Here is a 20,825-nt window from a genome sequence, read left to right on the forward strand (position 1 = left end):
TTTAAACGCGTTTTTCTCAAAACTGACTTTTTCGGAACGATACCCACGATTTCTCAGGTTCTATTGGACCGATTTACTTCAAATTTTTATAGGGTCTTCCGTATAAGCTTGTCTATGGTTGGAACTAGCCCCATCCCCAAATTTTAATTTTTATGATTTTTAAAAAATTCGAAATAGTCAGAAAAAGTGATCCAAAAAGAATTTTTTTTCAGGCAATCGCCATTTTGTGAAAGAAATTGTTTCCCACTTGTCCGTAGTTCCAGCCATTGCGACATTATTCTAGATTAATAATCTTTTTTTTTTGTTTCAGATAACTAGGAGGATTGAAATCATGGGTATGGTCACGTGGAAATTTTTAGAGACCCCCGACTTCGTCAGCTCATAGTTTTTGAAATTTTTTACTTTTTTTAGTTTTAAATTTTTTTCTGTACTCTTCTAAAATTAACAAGTAACTAACAAAAAATAGATAGTAAAAATATTAATTGCCTTTTTTTACGACACTTTAAATATTACCTGAAATTCATGCCCAGAACCTAGAACTTCTAGACCCCTTAACCAGCCCTTACCGGTTTCGCAATTTCCTGCAGGGTAGCGTTAGGACATGTTTGTAAATCTATATATACATATGTATAATATACATATATTTGCTTGACGCACTAGATGTCGGTAATGTATTTACAAGCACATTTTGAGTACTTAAACCCGCTACGTGTTTGCTGTGCGCTGTTTTTCGTAAGGATTAATGGCTTGTTGCATAATAACTTTAAATGCTACGTACAGCTCGACATTATTTTTATATTTTCAATTGATTTCGGTTGGCATTTTATTGCAGGTAAATTGTTTTCTATCGATAATTTATTGTTTTCATTGACTTAAGTCACTTAAAATATTGCATAGCTGGGCTTACTATTAAAGCCGGGCATAGAAATTGCCGTTACAGTGGGATTATGTAATGTGAAATTAAAAACAATGAATACCTACAACAAAGAAATAAATAAAAATTATACATTAATGCATATTCAGGTCTTTTTGTTGCGGATGCTGTCAACACTTTCGGCTTTGAGCTTTTAAAACAGCCGTGCGTCATCTGTCGTTTTTGTATATTGCGTGGTGTACTCTACTGGTTTTGAAATTTTTTAAGGATGAAGAGGTGAATTAACCATTTTCCTACAATTACTTGGAAGCAAATAAAGTTTATCAAAAAATCGGTTATTTTTCGTAACAAATATATTTTTCCTATCCAGTCCGCACAACAGTCGATCAGTTCATTTTCGCATGTACAACTTTAAGTGTAAATTCTCGAAACTTCTTTTTCTTCTTTACTAGCGTAGACACTACGCATGCGGTTATAGCCGAGTTTACAACAGCGCGCCAGTCGTTTCTTCTTTTCACGATTTGGTCCCAATTCGAGATACCAAGTGATGCCAGGTTCTTCTCCATCTGATATCTCCAACAAAGTGGAAGTCTTCTTCTGCACCTGCTTCCGCTGCGTATGGAACATTCTCAGAACTGGAATGTTTTCGTCCATTCCTAACTAGCGCATGTCACTGGCCTTTAATTCGCTGAAGTATTGTCAATTTCGCCGTATATCTTGACAGCTCATCGTTCCATCGACTAGCATACTGGACCTTACCAACGCGCAAAACCTTTCTCTCGAAGGCTGACTCATCAGATATTGTCATCGTCCATGCCTCTGCCCCATAAAGCAGGACAGGCTGAGTTTTTGTTGGAGTTAATACTAATTCCACGATAGACGAAATTATCCCCGACTTCAAAATTATGACTGTCAACAGTTACGTGGGAACCAAGTCACGGTGCGACGACTTTTGTTTGATGATAGGATAAATTTTATCTTTTCCTCGTTCTCAAGCGGACACATACGCCTTGCTTCCTTATACATTCTGGAGAAAACAGAACTAACGACTTGATTGTTGAGACCAATAATATCAGTATCATCGGCGTAGCACCTGTACACTCTTATAGCAGATTTTACCTTCTGTATTTGGCTCTACAACTCGTTTCTGCCAGCAGTAGGTTAATGAAGTCACACGATTCTGACGGAGTTTTTGTTGTTGCTCAACGTCAGCTTACACAATCGTATTGGTTTTGGGGGGATACCAATTTCAGACAGAGCGGCATAGAGGCCGTTCCATTGTCGAAACTATATTCTTAAAATTTGAGGACCGGCTCTAGCTTAGCAAATATGCCAAAAGTGGTTCGCACGTTTTGGAAGTGATGAATTTAGCTTGGTAGACGAAGATTGTTTTGAGTAGTCAAAAAAGACTGAAAGTGAGTAACTTGAAGCTTTCTCGGTGATAATTTTTGTCAAACACAAGAAGAGCTCGCAGAAATGTTTAGAATCACTAAAACGGGTAAAAACTGTCCGATACATACTTCTGATACATTCAAAACAAGGAAATTGGGTGTCATATGAACTGAAGGCCAGAGACGTTGAAGGACGATTTTTTATGTGAAAAATGATGCTTGAGCACTTCAAAATGCAATAGTTTTGCGTCTGCTTGTAACCGGTGATGACAAAAGGATGCATTATGATCAACCTAAACACGAAAAATCGTATGTGAAACCTTACCAACCAGCCAAATTAACGGCAGGGCCGAATATCCAACAGGCCAAAGTAACTCTCTATTTGGTGAGATCTGCCGTTGGCTGAAACCATTAATGGGAAACGCTACTGCCAACAGCTCATCAGCGAGTGATTTCCGAAAATTACCGAAATTTTAGGCAATAATTTTTCATTGTGGCAACACCCGTCCTCATGTTGCTAGAAAGGCTAAAACTTCTTTGAAAAATAGCGTCTGGAAAGTTTTGCCTCACCGGCCCTGCAGCCAAGAACTTGCCTCTTCTGACCACCATTTGTTCTGGTCGATAGAGAACGTTCTCACCGGAATACGACTTTAAGAACAGCGTATCCAAAAGTGGTTTGATTCATTCCTGATCGATCGAAAAACTCGTGCTAACTCGTTCTACAATTATACATACATTTATTGGAAAGCGCTACAAAGGCCTAACCCTTAAGAGCAGTCAGCTTAGTCTAAGGCTGAGAATCTTACCAGACACCATCTGCAGAAGCTGTATGTAAGAAGACGAGGTGGAAGCAACTCAACACTTCCTTCTTGGCTGTCCCGCGTTGGGGATTAAGGTGGGTCGATTCCGGACTTTTTTCGATTCGGGATTTCTAATAGTGCGGAAAAGTTGCCTTAGTACTTCCTGATTCCAATGCAACTTTTTGTTTTGAGATCGGATTGCATCTTCAACCCCAACTACGGCCTTGAAATTTCGGAAATTCGCCTAAAATCGTGAAATTGTCTACCTAGCGCCTGAAATACGCATCTCATGGCAAAATGTATGTATAAACAAAAGTTATTTGTCACGTCATTTGCTACCGAAATAGTATGTGTGATCATGGCCGTAGGACGAACCGTTCTCAAGATACGAGCGAAAAGGCGGAAGGCCGCCAATGGTTATACTTGGCAGCGCATACCTTCAGACATTCCACTGAGCTGTCGGGAATGGAAATTAAACGCTTGTGCAAATTTGTCTTAGCCACTAAACGTTTTGCTAACTTATAAGTTCGAAGACAGGATTTCTTCTTTTCTATGGCTTCACAAAAGACCACAAATAGCAGTCCATTTGCTATCTTTCTAGATCAGCCTTCTAACCTAACCTAACCGAATCTAAGAACTGCGGTGAATAGTAAATAACTCAACTTTTAAGCGAAACGTGGCTTTCTACAAGTATTTCAATAAAGTAAAAGTTTACTTCGATTGTCTCTTTTCTTATAGTCAACATAGTATTAAGAAAATTTCGTGACTAGTGAGAAGTAAGGCAAATGTTAAAGAAACCTAAACAGATACATACATGTCAATTGTATTTAATAAAAATCGATGACTGTTAGGTGGGGGCAACCACTTCCATATCACTAGTCTTTAGTCCAATCCAAAAGAACTCAACTAAAAAGCAAAAAACTTACGATACGATTATGCATATACAAACCGCCTGGAAATATGCAAAAGTCAGTACAGTGTAGCACAACTTTTGCCATCGGCATACAGGCGGCGCAATGTCAAGTCAGTTAGAAAATTTAAATAGCACATTAAGGCAGATATTTAATCTAATCATGCACACTTTATAGCCTAAACATACTACCTCTTAGAACATACCCAGTAAGGAAATACAGCGGTTGGTGGCTAAGTATTATTTTTTCAACTTTTACGCCAGTAGTACTGAAGGAAGCAATAGAAAGGTCCGTTACATTTTTTTTCCATGGATCTCCAAAATATACGTCCTGTTAATAAAAAAATTGACAGGAATGCATCAGCCAGTTTGGTATTGAATTTTAGAGTCCTTCTTCGCTTTCAGAAAGAATTATATAAAGTGCTACTTGATCTCAATCGATAAACCCCTCTTTTTTAAAGCTTTTGAAAGCTTTCTTCATTTCAATCGACAAACATCTTTTTTAAAGGTTTTTAAAGCTTTCCAAAGTAGTTATTTGATAACAATTTAAAGAGACGGCAAAAGCATTGAGGGAACATCACATAATACACATAAATAAATTCCTATTTGAGCGATTCAAATTCTATTAACTCTAAATTAAAGCGAGTTCAAGGCGACGTTTGGATCTATGAAACTCAACGAAGCAAATAAATGTCATACATCTACTTATCCAATCTCGCTCTTCATACTCTCTCAAACTCAGCTTCTTAGCTTATTTCTGTCAAAGACACAGAGAAAAAACTCTATAATCTCAAATTTAAAGCAGGCTGTTGTTTGAAGATATTAACAAATTAAATTTTTTTCAAAGTTCCAGCTTATGAAATCAAAATTTCGAACAGGTAATGTTAGATGAAGAAGAGTTTTGACAGCTGGATGTAATAGTGAGTCAATGTCATATTTATTCATTAATAATATCGGTGCTTATAGCCGCTACAGCCCATTGGAAAGACAGATAACCCTTGGAATCTACTTCAAAGATAAGAATAGAACGAACATATCTTTGAAGTATATAAAATTGGACTACAGTCTCGTAAGTTTCCTTAGCCTTTATTTTGAGTATTATACAGTAGCAGATCTCTGTTTGGTTTCCTATCGACTTTATGCTCGGAGCGTTACAACGGTATCTGGCCCATTAGCTCAGTTGGTTAGAGCGTCGTGCTAATAACGCGAAGGTCGCGGGTTCGATCCCCTCATGGGCCACTAACTAAAAACTACTTTTTATCGAAAAAATTATGCTTCAAATTGTACAGGTGTGGTGAATAATCAAGTATGAATTTTATAAAATAAAAGGTCTGTCGCAAAAGAAACAGAACTTTTTAAATATAACTGTTTCTGGTGGCGTCACCTGTTGGTGGGTATATGAAATAAAAGGTTTGATCTCTTGTTGACATTTCGTAAAAATTTTAAGACAATTGGATAACTACAATCGATGTTATCGATCAACAAGTGAGAGCAACTTTTGGTCATCGGTCGTAAAATGCATTTTGAACAAAGAGCAAATATTAAATTTTGTTTTAAACTTGGGAAAACGTTTACTGAAACATTTTAAATGATGATCAGTGCCTATTAATGCTGTGTTTTACCTTGGTGTTATGAAGCGCCTTTTGTCACGCATTCGTCGTGCTCGACCACAATACCGTGAGAGATCGAATAAATCTCAGCAGCCGAATTTTTACTTAAGTTATGCTCGAGGAGACTCGTCAAGTTAGGATATTAACTTTCAGACAAAAGAACTCATCTACAGTTCTTGTTGGGGAAAATGTGCAGTACATTTTGAAGAAATTAAAAAAAATATACATATTTTTTTTTCAAGAACATAGTGCTTAAACCACCTTAACTGCATTACAAAATCTACTTAATTCGAATAGAATTATATGTATTTCACGGACCTCAACCATCAGGTCTACGAAATTCTTTGAGCCAGAAGCCAAAACCAATTATATCAGTTCAAAAAAAGCAAAAGAAGGGATAATATGATGACCTAATATAACATGATAACCTAATTATTGACAGTTTAAAATTTCCTACAGGTACAGGAAATGTTTGAATTTTAATTTCCAAGCTTTGAATGCCGTGCAATATCCAGCAGTGTTATTAAATGATAAAATGCAAATAAACCGATTTAGAATAATTTCTGTTGTTGTTTTTTGTAGTAAATTTAATTCCTCAACGATTGCTGCAAATCAAACAGTATTGTCTTCTATGTGGGAAGAGATCAAAACTGCGATATGAAATATCAAACTGGCACCTAGTTGATTTGGTTTTGAAAACTCTCTCAATTAGAAGCGCGATTCGTAAGCAGTGATTATATACCTCTTTCGAATTTAAAATCTGAATTGTAAAGGACACTTCAAGCAACCATAGCAGCAATAACAAAGTAATGCTTAGCATACCATATCCACCTGGGATAACCCTTGACTTAACCGTAATTCAAAACTCAACTTTTTTTATATAAAAACTTTTTTATATACTAAAAAATTTCGTCTCTTATATTAATCAACTTCGTTTATTGTATATAAAGAGCTTAAGCGACTGGAGCGAAACCAATACGGCTGTTGCCCATATCGAATTCGGTGTAGTAAAGACCAATGAAGATATCACCCAAGATCCAGAAGTCAGTACCCATGTAGCTAACAGCCGGAGAGCATTGTCCCTCAGATTCGATAACGTATTGCGAGGCTGGGACGGTGAAGGTGGTACCGCCAATGACGAATTCCATATCGGGAAGGCTGCTGACGCTTGAGCAATCAATATAGCCATCACCATCGGGGTCGACGACGTTCATGTATGCTACATAACCGTAGTATGGAGCCACAATGAGAGAGGTGCCAGTATCGGCGATGGCTTGGCAACCGGAACTGCACAAGACCTGACTGCCAATGCTACCGCTGTCCACAGCGAATTGCCAATAGCCTTCCTCAGATACGGGCACATAGGTGAGACTTCCTTGGTAGAGGCTGGAATCGGAACCACCCAAAATCATTTCACCACCCTGAGATGAGGTGCCAGCACGAGCCAAATAGAAGGAGAATAGGTTCTGGCTGATCAAACCCTGAGTCCACATGTTGTAGAATGGTGGCACCACGTCGTCATTAGAAATTTGTTGGAAGGCCATACCCATTAAACCGTCGAAATTGGAGTAAAGGAAGCTGGTACCGGGTTCTTGCATAGCCTCAGCGAACACTTGGTTTTGAATGGTGAGTCCAGCTACTCTGACGGTATCTTGGGACAGGAAACCAGACAAACTACCGGAACCGTATTCGATGGAGAAGCTTTCGCCATTGGCAACATAAGTGCTGGAAGCGCTGGAATTATATTTGTTGTGGGCCTGGCAGGCGGCATTGCTGGTGGGGCAGGTGGCTGATGGCACCCACAAGTTTGAGGAACCAGAATCGAAGAGTACCAAGAATTCCTGTGCTGGTGTACCGATGGTGATCTTGCCGTAGTATGCCAAGTTCAAGCTGTTATCCAATTGCTCGGTGGCACGGAGACTGGGAACATGGTATTTACTGCGCAAGTAAGCTGTTTCGGTTTTCACGGTTTGGTGTGTCCTACGGTAGTTGGGGTTCTTGTAGATGGGCACGCGCACCATGTTGGCCGAGGCCAAGGCGGCACAAATGGTGAAGAATACGAAGAACTTGAACATTTTGCTGTTGGAAAGAAAGGTTAAGAGTAAAATATTTTAGAATTTCAAGTTGCTGAGGTTATGAAATAGAAATTTTGCAATTGTTTTAGCGTTCTTACCGTTAGCTTTTTCTTAGTGTCGTATAGCACTAGCAGTGGCATTGAACTGTGTCATAAATTTTGCAGCTCGTCCCTTATATACTCCATTTCTGTAACTTATCTTTCTCTGATAATCTCTCGACGTTAATTAAACAAGTGCTCTAAGTTTTGAGATTAGTGATAACTTCACTTTTTTCAATCAAAATTTATTTGATTGTTTTATATAGTATATGCACTTAGTAGTTAGTATTCTTAAAAAAAGCTTGGAATTATTTGGGAGTTTCTTGAGCGCACTTGGAATGCTTTTGACAGGCCTCGCTACTTCATATTACACATTTCTGTCAATCTCATATGTATACATACTTCTTGGTCAGAAGGAATATGAACTTCAGGAAGGTTAGTTTTGACTCATGGTTGTCTATATTTAATTTGGAATAGTGATCAGTTCCCGAACAAAACTAGTGTGCCCTTACATGATTTCTAGAGACTTGAAATGTTATTTTTCAGACGAAACCAAAAAAATATAGTGTAATATGGGTATTAAGTATATGAAGAATTTACTAGAAAAAGGTAATAAAATTGTATTTTCAAAGGAGCTGGCCAAATATTCCAGAGACTTTGCGTCTATCGTCATTATTACTCGTTTTGTGATTGGTGGAATAGTTTGTTTTATATTACTTACTCGCACCAGCCTGTCTGGTGATATGTAGTGTATATATATGTGACATTTATGACCCTCGCCTGTTTAACATATACACATAATCTGACAGTTGTACATAAGTATGTATGGGCATAAGAGGGTAGATAACATTCAATAACAACGAAATAACAACAAAATTAATAAATAATAAACACAACTAGTATATATGACGTCGCCGTTATTTAGCTGGAAAGTACGATTGCGTCGTTTAATTGAAGATTATCGAAAAATTAGCATTAAGGTTCAGATAGTGCGGTCTCGAGGCACTTCAAAAATACAGACACATTTTTGTTTTTTGTCTAGTGAAGTTTGTTGACAGTGAAACTGAAAGTGAATTGATGAATATTGATAACGATAAACGACCTTTACTAACACTCTACATTTGGTTCGTTGCGTCTTTGATGTATCAAGTATTGCCTATAAATTGTGTATTAGAAAGCTCCAAAAATTCATATGTGAGAAAGTTTCAAGATTTTTTAAACACGACTATGATATAACAAATAATCCTTGGTTTTCTCTATGTTACTAGTAAATTTATAAATACTTCTGTTGTTGGTTTTTTCTGTCTGAGGGCGTGTAAAATGCCTTTCGCATCATCAGTGCTGTCGTCACAGCAACGGTATGTGCCACTTGCAATTCACTAAAAATCCTCCATCTGAGGAACCGTCGCCCACTCTGGGACCAAATTAGTATTACTTCAGGGTGATGTCTCATTTATCTCATTGACAGATTTACATCAGCGCACTCGCTTTCAGGTCCCGCTTTTTGCTCCGTAGCAATATTGCTGCGAATTTCTTGATAATCCCCCAATTTGCTTCGCTCTCCAGCATGACGCTGATTAAATTGCCAGCGTTTATTGGGCCAACCAAGTCTTCTACGGCGGTGCGTTCTCGTTGCCAGCGCACACATTCAATTAAATTTTTTACGTTGCGTCGAGTCGAATTTGTTTGGCTGGTTCCGGGATATTAGCATTGGAATCAGGTCAATCGGATGTAAACTTTTTATAAGAAAATATGTATATGCCAACAAAGTTGATCGAAAACTTACCGGATATATTGTACAATGTGAATGAAAGCGTTAATAATGTCAAATCATTTATAATTAGGTGATATTCTTAGTAAAGTATTCTTCCAACTTATTACTATTAAATAAATTAATTACAGATATCTTTGCTCTGGACTAAATTTTTTCAACTTTCAATATGCAACTTTGCTGTGTTGTGCAAATATGGTTACCGATATCTGGGATTTCACGCCTTTATTTGCAATATTTCCTCCTGTTTTTTTTTTTTTTTCTTTTTTGGTTGATTACCAGTCAATTGAAAATCTAAAGGAATTTCCCGTCGAAACGAGTTTTGTAGCAGTTTTTCAAAAATTCGGAAATAGACTCCAGTTTATAACACATTCACACTTGTTTCGAACCCATACTCCAACAGCTAACACTCGATTTGTCCTACCGGAAAGGTCAAGTGGTGTGTGCAGATCTTTTGTAATCATACTTTAGTAGTTCAGATATCACTTATTCAACCTCTATCGTTATCACAAATGAATTTGGTAGGGTCATGCTCATATATAGGAATGCTGCTCTTGGCACTTTTAGGAATCCCACTAAATGCCAGATGGACATGTTTCTCATTCGATTCTCTTCATTCTCGTGCTCTAAAGAAATGTTTGAACAAAAATTTCTTTAAAAATTGCGTAAACCTTTTTAATTAGTTCTAGTTTTCCAGTTGATTGAAACTATATAAAATTAATAAGCATACTGCTCCTAAAGGCATGTCCCCATTAAAAGTGTATGTACTTATAAACGCATATGTCTGCCTACTATACAAGTACATGAAGACATTCTAGACTGTCTGGGTCTATATAACATTAATAACATTTGCATCTAGATAATTTTGTGTGTCAGGTGGCTAACTAAAAATTACGTCCATAAGATAAGACCAAGCAAGATACTTCCAGTTTTATCAGGATTTATAATACAAACACACTTTTAATGACGCAGCAATTTTATATCCCTATCAAGCATTTGAAACTAATTCATAAATATTTGACAGAAAATTACACATTTTAATAATAACGGGCGATCCAAGTAGAGGTAATTTGTTCAATAGCTTTTTTGACAGATCAGATTTGTTTTTTTTGTTCGGTATTGCTTGGCTTTTCATCATGGGAAGACTTACGTCTGAAGAACGTTTACAATTCGTTACACTTTACCAGGTTGTTCAGTAAGTTTTGTCGTTTGATAATAAAAATACAATTTTATGACTCAAAATACACTTTATTATTCAGTATAATATCCCTGAACATTGGTACACTTTCTGAAGTGAGTATCCGGAAGGTGTGCAAAATACGCTTCAACAGCCATTAGGACGTCTTCATTTGATGAAAACAAATGAAAGTGTCTGGGGGCCAACTCTGATGAATACGATGGATGCTCCAACAATTCGAGCTTAAACAAAATCCCTCTCGCATCCCAAAAAACTGATGCCATAACCTTCTTGGCCGTTTTCCGGACACGAACTCATTTCGAAGCTGAACAATCAGGCTCACACCACTCCTTATCTTCTTGTTTTGATACGGGATTATGATGCTGATCCACTTAATCAGTTTTAAAACGTTCCAAATGTTGGTGAGAATGTCGCATTCGAATGATTTTTTTTTTTTTTGTTTTTTTTTGTTTTTTGATAGTAGGAGGAAGGATTGAAAGCCGGAGTGCGGGTCTTTAATCCGCTAAACCTAACCTACCCCACCTCATATCTCTCCCACGGGACCACTGGACAAAGTATGACTTCATGGGAGAGAAGAAGACGTTTAAGTCTCCTCTATTGCACGGACTGACTGACGCCTTATCTGTTCTAAATGTCTCAATTTTGTCATAATTTGATTTGCCGCTTCGCTGACAGCATTCCACTTTACAGAGGACTCGCACATAAGTGCTGTGCCGGTGTTCCACCGTGATACTACCACCAAGGGTGGTTTTCAGCTTCTCCCTTATACTAGAAAACCGAGGGCAGTAAAAGAACACGTGTTCAGAGCCTTCTATACACTCTGTACACGTCGGACAGTATTGACTAAAGTCATGACGATATTTAAATATGTAGCTTCTGAAGCAACCATGCCCGCTGAGTATTTGGGTAAGGTGGAAATCCAGGTCTCCATGCTGTATACCTATCCACAAATGTATGTCCGAAATCAGTCGGTAGGTCCACCGTCCTTTGCATGAAGTTTGCCACCGTTGTTACCACATTTTCAATGCTTTGATCTCTTTTGTTATGCGCTTTTTGGACGTCCTATACGTGGATCGTCTTCAAGGCTTGTGTGACTGCACGATATTCAATCATTTCGATTGTAAAAAAATACTGTGACACGGCGACACTAAATGGCGTGTAGACAAAGTATGATTTGACAGATTGAAATTAGTCTTCACGTACGTTTATATGAAGAGTGTACCAACAAAACAAAAAAAATTTTGGGCTAGTAGCAACGCCATCTCTTATCGAACGACAAAACTTGGTATTACGAAAACTCTCGTTCATTATGGAATGGGTTTCGTGCGCTTCATTAAACTTATGGTCAAACACCACCAGACATCTTAAGACTCAGCATTCATTATTGCATAATATTCGAACGAATGGACCAATGTTCTTTCGAATGATAACGAACATTCACCATTAAATTTGAAGTTTCTGTTTTTTTCTTATTTTTCTGTAAACAAGTAATGGATCACCCTTTATTTAAACAATGGTAGCGTTTTGTATTGAGTATAATTAACTGTGGGTTATAACTTAATATTATGCAGTATACATACATATGTATACAGGTATGTACATAATGTTATGTTTATCAATCTTTGAGGCCTAGGATAGTCAGATAGTCAGTCAGACTTAATTCGGTTATATATTTGTCTGCCTTTCTGCCCGCCAAGCCGTCTGCTTGAAACTGTTCAAATATTATACAAGGGGCGTGGTACCGCCGTAGATAAAATTTCATATCTCTCAAATTTCGCAAAGTATTCAAGTTGGAAATTACCACTTCCTTATTCCAATATAGTTGTTATTATTGATCTTAAGGGGATCTTAATTAGTATATAATTGTTAAGTAGGATCTAAACTGTCAAACCTAAGTACTAAGTGATAAATCATATAAGAATTACTGAGTTTCTCCACGACACTTTGGTTGCTGTATAATATATTTTATTCTAAGTGTAGTGGACTTTTGGAGGCCGGTATATCCATCATGTGTCGGCTAAAGAAAGATATTGACTGATTTTATTTATTTTCGATATGTACCGAATGTTATGGTATTTTGAGAGTGTGGGAATAATAAATAAAAAGCAGCGAAATTACAACAAAATATTGTTGGTTGCTTGATGTAGCGTGGTTCACTCTATCTCAAACGCTTTGTTTATAACCCTACAGCTATGTTGAGTTAACGTTGTGCAGATCAAGTCATATGGGTTTGTAAGGCTTGAAATGCCCAATGAGTAGATCGTTACATAAGTTATTTACCTCCGATATTTGCTATTACCAAACAGCAAACAACAACAATGTTGCTCACTAGCACATGCAGCGAATGAAAGTTAAGATACAAGTATAACTACAGGCGGTTAATTGATAGATTCTGCTTGGCAAAGCATAATAATCAAGAAAGCTGATAATAATACTTTTGTTCACTTAACGATTGTTTGTACTATCTAAAAAAAATCAACAAAGAGTTATACCTAGACATATATATGTAAATGATCAGGATTACGAGACCAGTTTGCATCTGGAACTCCTGCATAAGAGCCATTGCCTCAAAATGAGGTTTACGACGCACGTGATCTACTGGCTCCACACTAGTGTCATCCATCCGATACCAACAAATGGAGTGGTGGTATGGTAAATGGTATTATTGAAAGAGTGCCGCCCTAAACTACTAGAACTGGTCAAATGGGCCAGTTTGCTGGGAAGTACGGGCCTTATGACAACAACGTCAACAAAGTTCTGGAGCTTATCCACGACATCTGGCCCATACATATACATCTACAAATCTACATCCACAAATGAAGTATGAGGCAATGCTAATGTCCAGCCGGCTCATGATATCATACTCGACCTTGTTAATGAACATTGGCAATTCGACCGAGAGAAGAAATTAAGCACAACGTTTTCATTTCACAGTAGAAAAGCGGAATTATTATGTAGTCATACACACACAGCCGAAGTTGTGGGCATAACAGAAGGTAGCAAGTCGATTACTGCTCAAATCAGCAAGTTCATAAACATTTTAGTGGATAACGTCTTCTTTATATATCCAATATATTAAAAAACGCCATCAATAGCTTTAAATAATATCTAGAGCGTTTAAGGTAGCTCCAGCCACTTCCGCTATATTGTTTGAAAATACTTTATTATATATAATATTTTCCTAAAACAAAATGTTTTCCTTTTAGTTGCTAAAATAAGAAAGATTCGTCTAGGTAACTAAATTTAACTGAAATTCGGTTGCACGGGGATCTTTAGAACATGTATAGAAGCAAAGTTCTTGATATATATTCAGTTAAAAAAAACTAGAGACCTCTGTATCGTGCAGAAGTTGGCGGTCTATCGACAAAGGCTATGCATTTTTTGAATTTTTTGAAGTAGGAGTAAATCACAAAGCCATGCTAAAACTACTATAGTACAAACAACTCTTTTCTCATACAAATAATTTCATTTCAATTTATTCAACAAACATTATATCGGTCGAAAATACTTAGGCGACTGGAGCGAAACCAATACGGCTGTTGCCCATATCGAATTCGGTGTAGTAGAGACCAATGAAGATATCACCCAAGATCCAGAAGTCAGTACCCATGTAGCTAACAGCCGGAGAGCATTGTCCCTCAGATTCGATAACGTATTGCGAGGCTGGGACGGTGAAGGTGGTACCGCCAATGACGAATTCCATATCGGGAAGGCTGCTGACGCTTGAGCAATCAATATAGCCATCACCATCGGGATCGACGACGTTCATGTATGCTACATAACCGTAGTATGGAGCCACAATGAGAGAGGTGCCAGTATCGGCGATGGCTTGGCAACCGGAACTGCACAAGACCTGACTGCCAATGCTACCGCTGTCCACAGCGAATTGCCAATAGCCTTCCTCAGATACGGGCACATAGGTGAGACTACCTTGGTAGAGGCTGGAATCGGAACCACCCAAAATCATTTCACCACCCTGAGATGAGGTGCCAGCACGAGCCAAATAGAAGGAGAATAGGTTCTGGCTGATCAAACCCTGAGTCCACATGTTGTAGAATGGTGGCACTACGTCGTCATTAGAAATTTGTTGGAAAGCCATACCCATTAAACCATCGAAATTGGAGTAAAGGAAGCTGGTACCGGGTTCTTGCATAGCTTCAGCGAACACTTGGTTTTGAATGGTGAGTCCAGCTACTCTGACGGTATCTTGGGACAGGAAACCAGACAAACTACCGGAACCGTATTCGATGGAGAAGCTTTCGCCATTGGCAACATAGGTGCTGGAAGCGCTGGAATTATATTTGTTGTGGGCCTGGCAGGCTGCATTGCTGGTGGGGCAAGTGGCTGATGGCACCCACAAGTTTGAGGAACCAGAATCGAAGAGTACCAAGAATTCCTGTGCTGGTGTACCGATGGTGATCTTGCCGTAGTATGCCAAGTTCAAGCTGTTATCCAATTGCTCGGTGGCGCGGGGAGCGGGAACGTGGTATTTACTGCGCAAGTAAGCCGTTTCTGTTTTCACGGTTTCGTGTGTCCTACGGTAGTTGGGGTTCTTGTAGATGGGCACGCGCACCATGTTGGCCGAGGCCAAGGCGGCGAAAATGGTGAAGAATACGAAGAACTTGAACATTTTGCTGTTGGAAGAAAAGTAATGTTAAGAAAAATCTTTTAGAATATCCAGGGTTTGTGGTTCTGAAATAGAAATTTTTCAATTGTTAGAGCGTTCTTACCGTTAGCTTTTTTTAATGTCGTGTAACACCAAACGATGGTATACAACTGTGCCATAAATTTTGCAGCTCATCGTTTTTATAGCCGAATCAGTCTGTGATGACGGTATACCTGCCAGCTATCAGTTCGCCTGCCATCGCTCATAATTAATTAGGAGCAACAAATAGTTTTGTCTTCAAGATAGATCTACATGAGATAATACAATTTTTTTATAAAATATTTTGAAAGTTTTTTTTAGTTTCATGACTTTTACAATTTAACTGTTCAATAACCTAATCGCTATGAAATTGAAATGACCTGATAGTAGCTTATCTAGTACAGCGAGTATGTTCTGGATGTGGAATAATGCAAAATAAAAGATTGACTGTAAAAAAACAATAAAATTAGCGGTGGAAATCATATAATTGTTATCTGAATCGATTTTATTATATTTTCCTATTACATACTAAATTTTCAAATCTATATTTTTGAGATAAAAAGGTAAACGCGTATTTCTCGAAACATCATTTTTCGAATTCGCTGCAGAAGATCGCACGTGAACCACCATATGCAGTTTTTTCTGAGACATAGAAAAGAAGAACTCCTGTGTTTGAACTTATAAATTAGCAAACCGCTTAGTAGCCAATACAAATTTGCACAGACATTTAATTTCCATTCCCGCCAGCTCGGTGAGATGTCTGAATGCATGCGCTCCCAAGTGTTTAAGTAAAGAAGGAAGTGTTGCGTTGTTTCCACCTAATCTTCTTCCATACAGCTTCTGCCCAGTATTGGCCAAACTTCCGCGAAACACAGCTATTCAGTAGTAGAACAGAAGAAGCTCACGGTCCCTATCCTCCGACGGTTTCTTCTCACCCCCAACTCACTCGCCGGTATATGGGTAGAGAAAGAGACGCCAGAGTTCGGTGTGGTGACTAAGTGTTATGGTTGGGGTGGACCTTAGTACACCACACGGGCTGATGAGTGCAGCCCATTTAACGCTCTTGAGTTTCTTTGTAAGTGTGGCCTTTTCTAGAGTCCTCCACCACTAAAGACGACATAAAACATAATGGGCTTGACTATGGTGGCGTAGAATCACAGGACCACTTTCAGTGATTGACCCCACTTTTGTAATCGATGCCCGCTTTTCTCCCTCTTCGATACTATCCAGGATGACTCTAAGATATTTCACTGTATCCGCTGATTGTAGACGGATGTCTCCCATTTTCGGCAGTGGTGCCACCGGGATTTTGCATCTTCTCGATTTTATTTGGGTAGATGGCGAGACCGTTTACAACTGCCCAATTAGTTACGACGCTGTGATACCTCTGCGTCAATCCATGAGCTGCACTGAGAAACTTTCCTTTGACCAAGCGCTACATCGTCTACATAGACAATCCGGAAGCTAAGTTTTTTAAGCAGGTCGTTCACGACCAGGATTCATAAAAAAGTAGAGAGAATTCCACCATGTGGGCTTCGCCTATACACATTTCGTCGAGCAAATGCGTTTCCCTATTCTGTTTCAATCACTCTGTCGCACCGAAGACAGAAAATTAAGTATTTGAGGTTTGATTCAACCACAAGACCGTTCAGAGCAATTACGACTGATTCCGGCAGAACGTTATTGAAAGCTCCCTCTATATCAAGAGAGGTCTCAACAGCGAATTGCCTAACCCTAATGGTTTCCTCAAGCCATGGCACGATAGTATGCAGGGCAATATCCACAGACTTGCCTATACAAGAAGCATGTTGTGCTTCTGATAAGAGGTTTCTCGGATTGCGCCTCCTTATAAACAAGTCTATAAACCTCACTATAGTTTTTGGAAAGAGAGAGGAAAGGCTGATGGACCTCAAGTTCGTGGCCGTAACATGGGACCTTCAGGATTAACGTGACACTAACTCGCCTCCAGGCCCGGGATGTAATTCAGTCTTAAACATTTCCCACAGATAGAAGCCAACCAGTTGCATGACACCTTAATCGCCTGTTGCAGTAGGGCTGGCATGATACCATCCCGTCCTGTGGACTTGAAATGTTTTAAAGAAGGTCGAAAAAGGCCGCGCAATAGTCTTACAGCACTCTGAGAGATATCCCCCTAGGGAACGTGTTGCTCGGTAAGTGAGCATCCGAAGTGTATCCTCACTGCTCAGGGTCCACTGTTCATTTGCGTCCTTAAGATAACCCGGGGAGACGCGGTATTTGCGAAAATACGCCTGAATGTAGAGGACTCATGGCAGTTCTCCACTTTTTGGCGGAAACTATTTCATGAAATCCTCTCTGCCTTCCTTAATTCGGACTTGTATATTGAAAGTTCCGTTTTATACAACTTTTATAAGATCATGCCCCAAATATAAAATGTATATAATTGATGGAAACGATTGAAGAAGAACAAGGTTACAAATAGTGCATTAAAAAGATAACTGAATTAACATTCGAATTATTTTTTGTTTTTGTAATCCCAAATACAGAAGAAAGAGGCGAGAAAACTGTTTGGTTTTGGCATTTCTCTCAATGAATGATGAAACGCCTAAAAGTCGAAAGACTTTACCTATGCACCCGAAAACACAAGAGTGAACTGGCTATGGTCATAGTAACGATTTTCTGGAACATGGAAAAACAATGAAAGAAAATAATTACTATACATTATTCGGTTGATTGTTTCACCGTAACATTAATTTATTTATTGAAACTTTGAATATTTAAGTGAACCTTTCCGATTCAATATCAATATCAGTCATTCTCACTTTTGCTCGGTGAAGGTAAGTGCTTTGAAGCCGTAACCTAACTCGTTTAGATAATGAGGAAACAAATTGCGAATTGCGAATCCCCTTTTGCCAGCTGTATGCATAGAAGTCAAGCTCTTGATAATATGAGAAACTAAAGAATTGGAGGTACTCTCAGGCTCCGCTATCAAGTGTCAAATGCTGGGAAAGCTGTTGGAGTTATATGGTTACGAATTGAGAGTTTTAATTGTTTTGTTCGGAGTTTTTTCAAACACTATACTGAACTATAACTTCTTTGAAGTTCTAACTGAAGTCATACAACAATCGAACTCAGTAAGTTTTTTTTCGAACTTTCTAACCTTTAGCAGGAAGAATAAATTGCTATGCCACAAATTATTCCAAAACTACTTCCCAAAACCATATAGTACAAACAACATTCTTCTCATTCAAATAATTTCATCTCAATTTATTCAACAAGCAATTTTCCAATTTTTCTCGGTCGACAATACTTAGGCAACTGGAGCGAAACCAATGCGGCTATCGCCCATATTGAATTCGGTGTAGTAAAGATCAATGAAGATATCACACAAGATCCAGAAGTCAATACCCATATAGCTGATAGAAGGAGAGCATTGTCCCTCAGATTCGATAACATATTGCGAGGCTGGAACGGTGAAGGTGGTACCGCCAATAACAAATATCCAAAATTCTATTAAAGTACATGAAATCTTATCGTCATTATTATTCGTTTTGCGATTGGTGGAATAGTTTGTTTTATGTTACTTACTCGCACCGACCTGTCTGGTGATATGTAGTATATACATATGTGACTTTTATGACCCTCACCTTTTTAACATAGTATAAACATAATCTAACAGGTGTACATAAGTATGTATGGACATAAGAAGGTAGATAGCATTCTATAACTTGAAAATAACAACAAAATTAATAAATAATAAACACAACTAGTATATATGACGTCGTCGTTATTTAGCTGGAAAGTACGATTGCGTCGTTTAATTGAAAATTATCGAAAAATTAGCATTAAGATTCAGACTATGCGGTCTCGAGGCACTTCAAAAGTACAGACACATTTCTTTTGATCTAGTGAAGTTTGTTGACAGTGAAATTGAAAGTGAATTGATGAATATTGATGACGATAAACGACCTTTAATAACACTTATGTCGGTCAATATATTAATTCAGTCAGTAATTTAAATTGCTTGAAAATACTTATATTTTCGAGTATATCTGAGCAATGCCAAAATTTAATTCAACAAGTCTACATTTTTCTCTTCTCCCTATTTTCCTACTATCCAGTTGTTTTTAAACACTTTAGGTTGTTCAAAATGTACACAATTTTAATGAAATTAAGTGGACAAGTTCTAATTAAATTTACGAAATTCTATTACTCCTTTAGCCCTTAAAATGAATGGTGTTTATATGGGTCATTCGTAGGTCAAAATTTTCAACAGAATGAACAGATCTTTCGTAAATGTGTAAAATCTGAGAATAATTCGCTGAACTTACTACCATTTGTGGGTGCCTCTATAATATTACTCCACAGATAAACTGCTTTTGTTAAAAGGTACTTGATCAGCTATCGAGTAATACTTATATGTTTATCAATCTCTATTTCATTTAATGCAAGCAGTTGATGGAATGAAAGTTTTATCCTGTCCAGCTGTCCCAGTTTTAGGGACAAATATATTATTAATTTCGCTCTAAACTGGTTAGAGCAGTAGTAGTTTATTTTGAAGCCAGAAAGCTGGAAATAGCCAACAGTTCATGATACATTCACACTTGTTTTCATGATTCGAACCCATGTTCCAACAGCTAGCACTCGATTTGTCCTACCGGAAAGGTCAAGTGGTGTGTGCAGATCTTTTATATAATAATAATCCGTTTTGTTGTGACTTCGTCTACCTCTGTAATTATCACAAACAAATTGTGAAGGCTCATTCTTATTTATGGTAATGTTGCTCTTGTCACTTTGAGGAATACTCATAAATGATAAATGAACAACATTATTCAATTCTCCTCATTTCACGTTCCAAACAAATGTTTGCACAAAAAATTTCATAGTACAAATTCTTTGAGTATTGCGTTAACATTTTTCCAGGTGAGAAGTGTTCTAGCTGAATAAAACTATATAAATTTATAAGGGGACTGCTCCTACAGACATGTCTCTCTTAAAAGTATACTTACAAACGCATACGTCTGCCTACTATACATAAAGACATTATAGACTGTCTGGGTCTATATAACTTTAATAACATCAGCATCTAGATAATTTTGTATGTCAGATGGCTATCTAAAAATTACGTCTTCTGTGTTAAATTTCAGCAGAGAACTTACATACAACGAAATGTTATTAGAGTGGTTTTCTCTGTCTCTCTCGCTTACTGGCTCCTACAGCTAAGATCCTGAGTTAACCTTGTGCAGATCCAGTCAAACGGTTTTATAAAATGACTTTAAATGCCTAATGAGTGGATCGTTACATTAGTACTCTCTACTCCCTACAACATTTGCTGTTGCAAGATAACCAACAAAAGCTCATTAACACTAACACATGCAGTGAGTGAAATAATCCAGGAAGCTAATAATAATGCTTTCCTTCATTTAACGATTTTTGTAATACCTAAACAAATCGATATAGATAAAATGTTATATACATATATATATGTTATATATGTATATACATATACAAATGATAAGAATTACGAGATCAGT

The 20,825-nt window shown here is 37.8% G+C and overlaps 3 protein-coding genes and 1 non-coding gene across 5 annotated transcripts in view; 2 read left to right on the forward strand and 2 right to left on the reverse strand.

Annotated features, from left to right (window-relative positions):
• Window positions 1–20,825, forward strand: part of LOC120779062 (regulating synaptic membrane exocytosis protein 2) — a 414,623-nt gene that overhangs the window by 113,202 nt on the left and 280,596 nt on the right. The window lies entirely within an intron of this gene.
• Trnai-aau lies at window positions 5,141–5,214 on the forward strand. The gene has a single exon. It is a non-coding gene; the product is annotated as a tRNA-Ile (tRNA).
• Window positions 6,539–7,780, reverse strand: LOC120779066 (lysosomal aspartic protease-like). Its single transcript, XM_040111202.1, has 2 exons — window positions 7,759–7,780; window positions 6,539–7,664 (listed from the first exon to the last, which is right to left on the reverse strand). Exon 2 carries the CDS (start codon window positions 7,658–7,660, stop codon window positions 6,539–6,541), a length of 1,122 nt encoding a protein of 373 aa, XP_039967136.1. The 5' UTR covers window positions 7,661–7,664; window positions 7,759–7,780.
• LOC120779065 (lysosomal aspartic protease-like) lies at window positions 14,176–15,434 on the reverse strand. The gene is made up of 2 exons (XM_040111201.1): window positions 15,398–15,434; window positions 14,176–15,301 (listed from the first exon to the last, which is right to left on the reverse strand). Exon 2 carries the CDS (start codon window positions 15,295–15,297, stop codon window positions 14,176–14,178), a length of 1,122 nt encoding a protein of 373 aa, XP_039967135.1. The 5' UTR covers window positions 15,298–15,301; window positions 15,398–15,434.

This window comes from Bactrocera tryoni, chromosome 5 (genome assembly GCF_016617805.1).
Source record: "Bactrocera tryoni isolate S06 chromosome 5, CSIRO_BtryS06_freeze2, whole genome shotgun sequence".
Taxonomy (NCBI): Eukaryota; Metazoa; Arthropoda; class Insecta; order Diptera; family Tephritidae; genus Bactrocera; species Bactrocera tryoni.

Coding starts and splice junctions, on each gene's coding strand:
- LOC120779066 (XM_040111202.1), bottom strand. CDS start 7,660: ATGTTCAAGTTCTTCGTATTCTTCACCATTTGTGCCGCCTTGGCCTCG.
- LOC120779065 (XM_040111201.1), bottom strand. CDS start 15,297: ATGTTCAAGTTCTTCGTATTCTTCACCATTTTCGCCGCCTTGGCCTCG.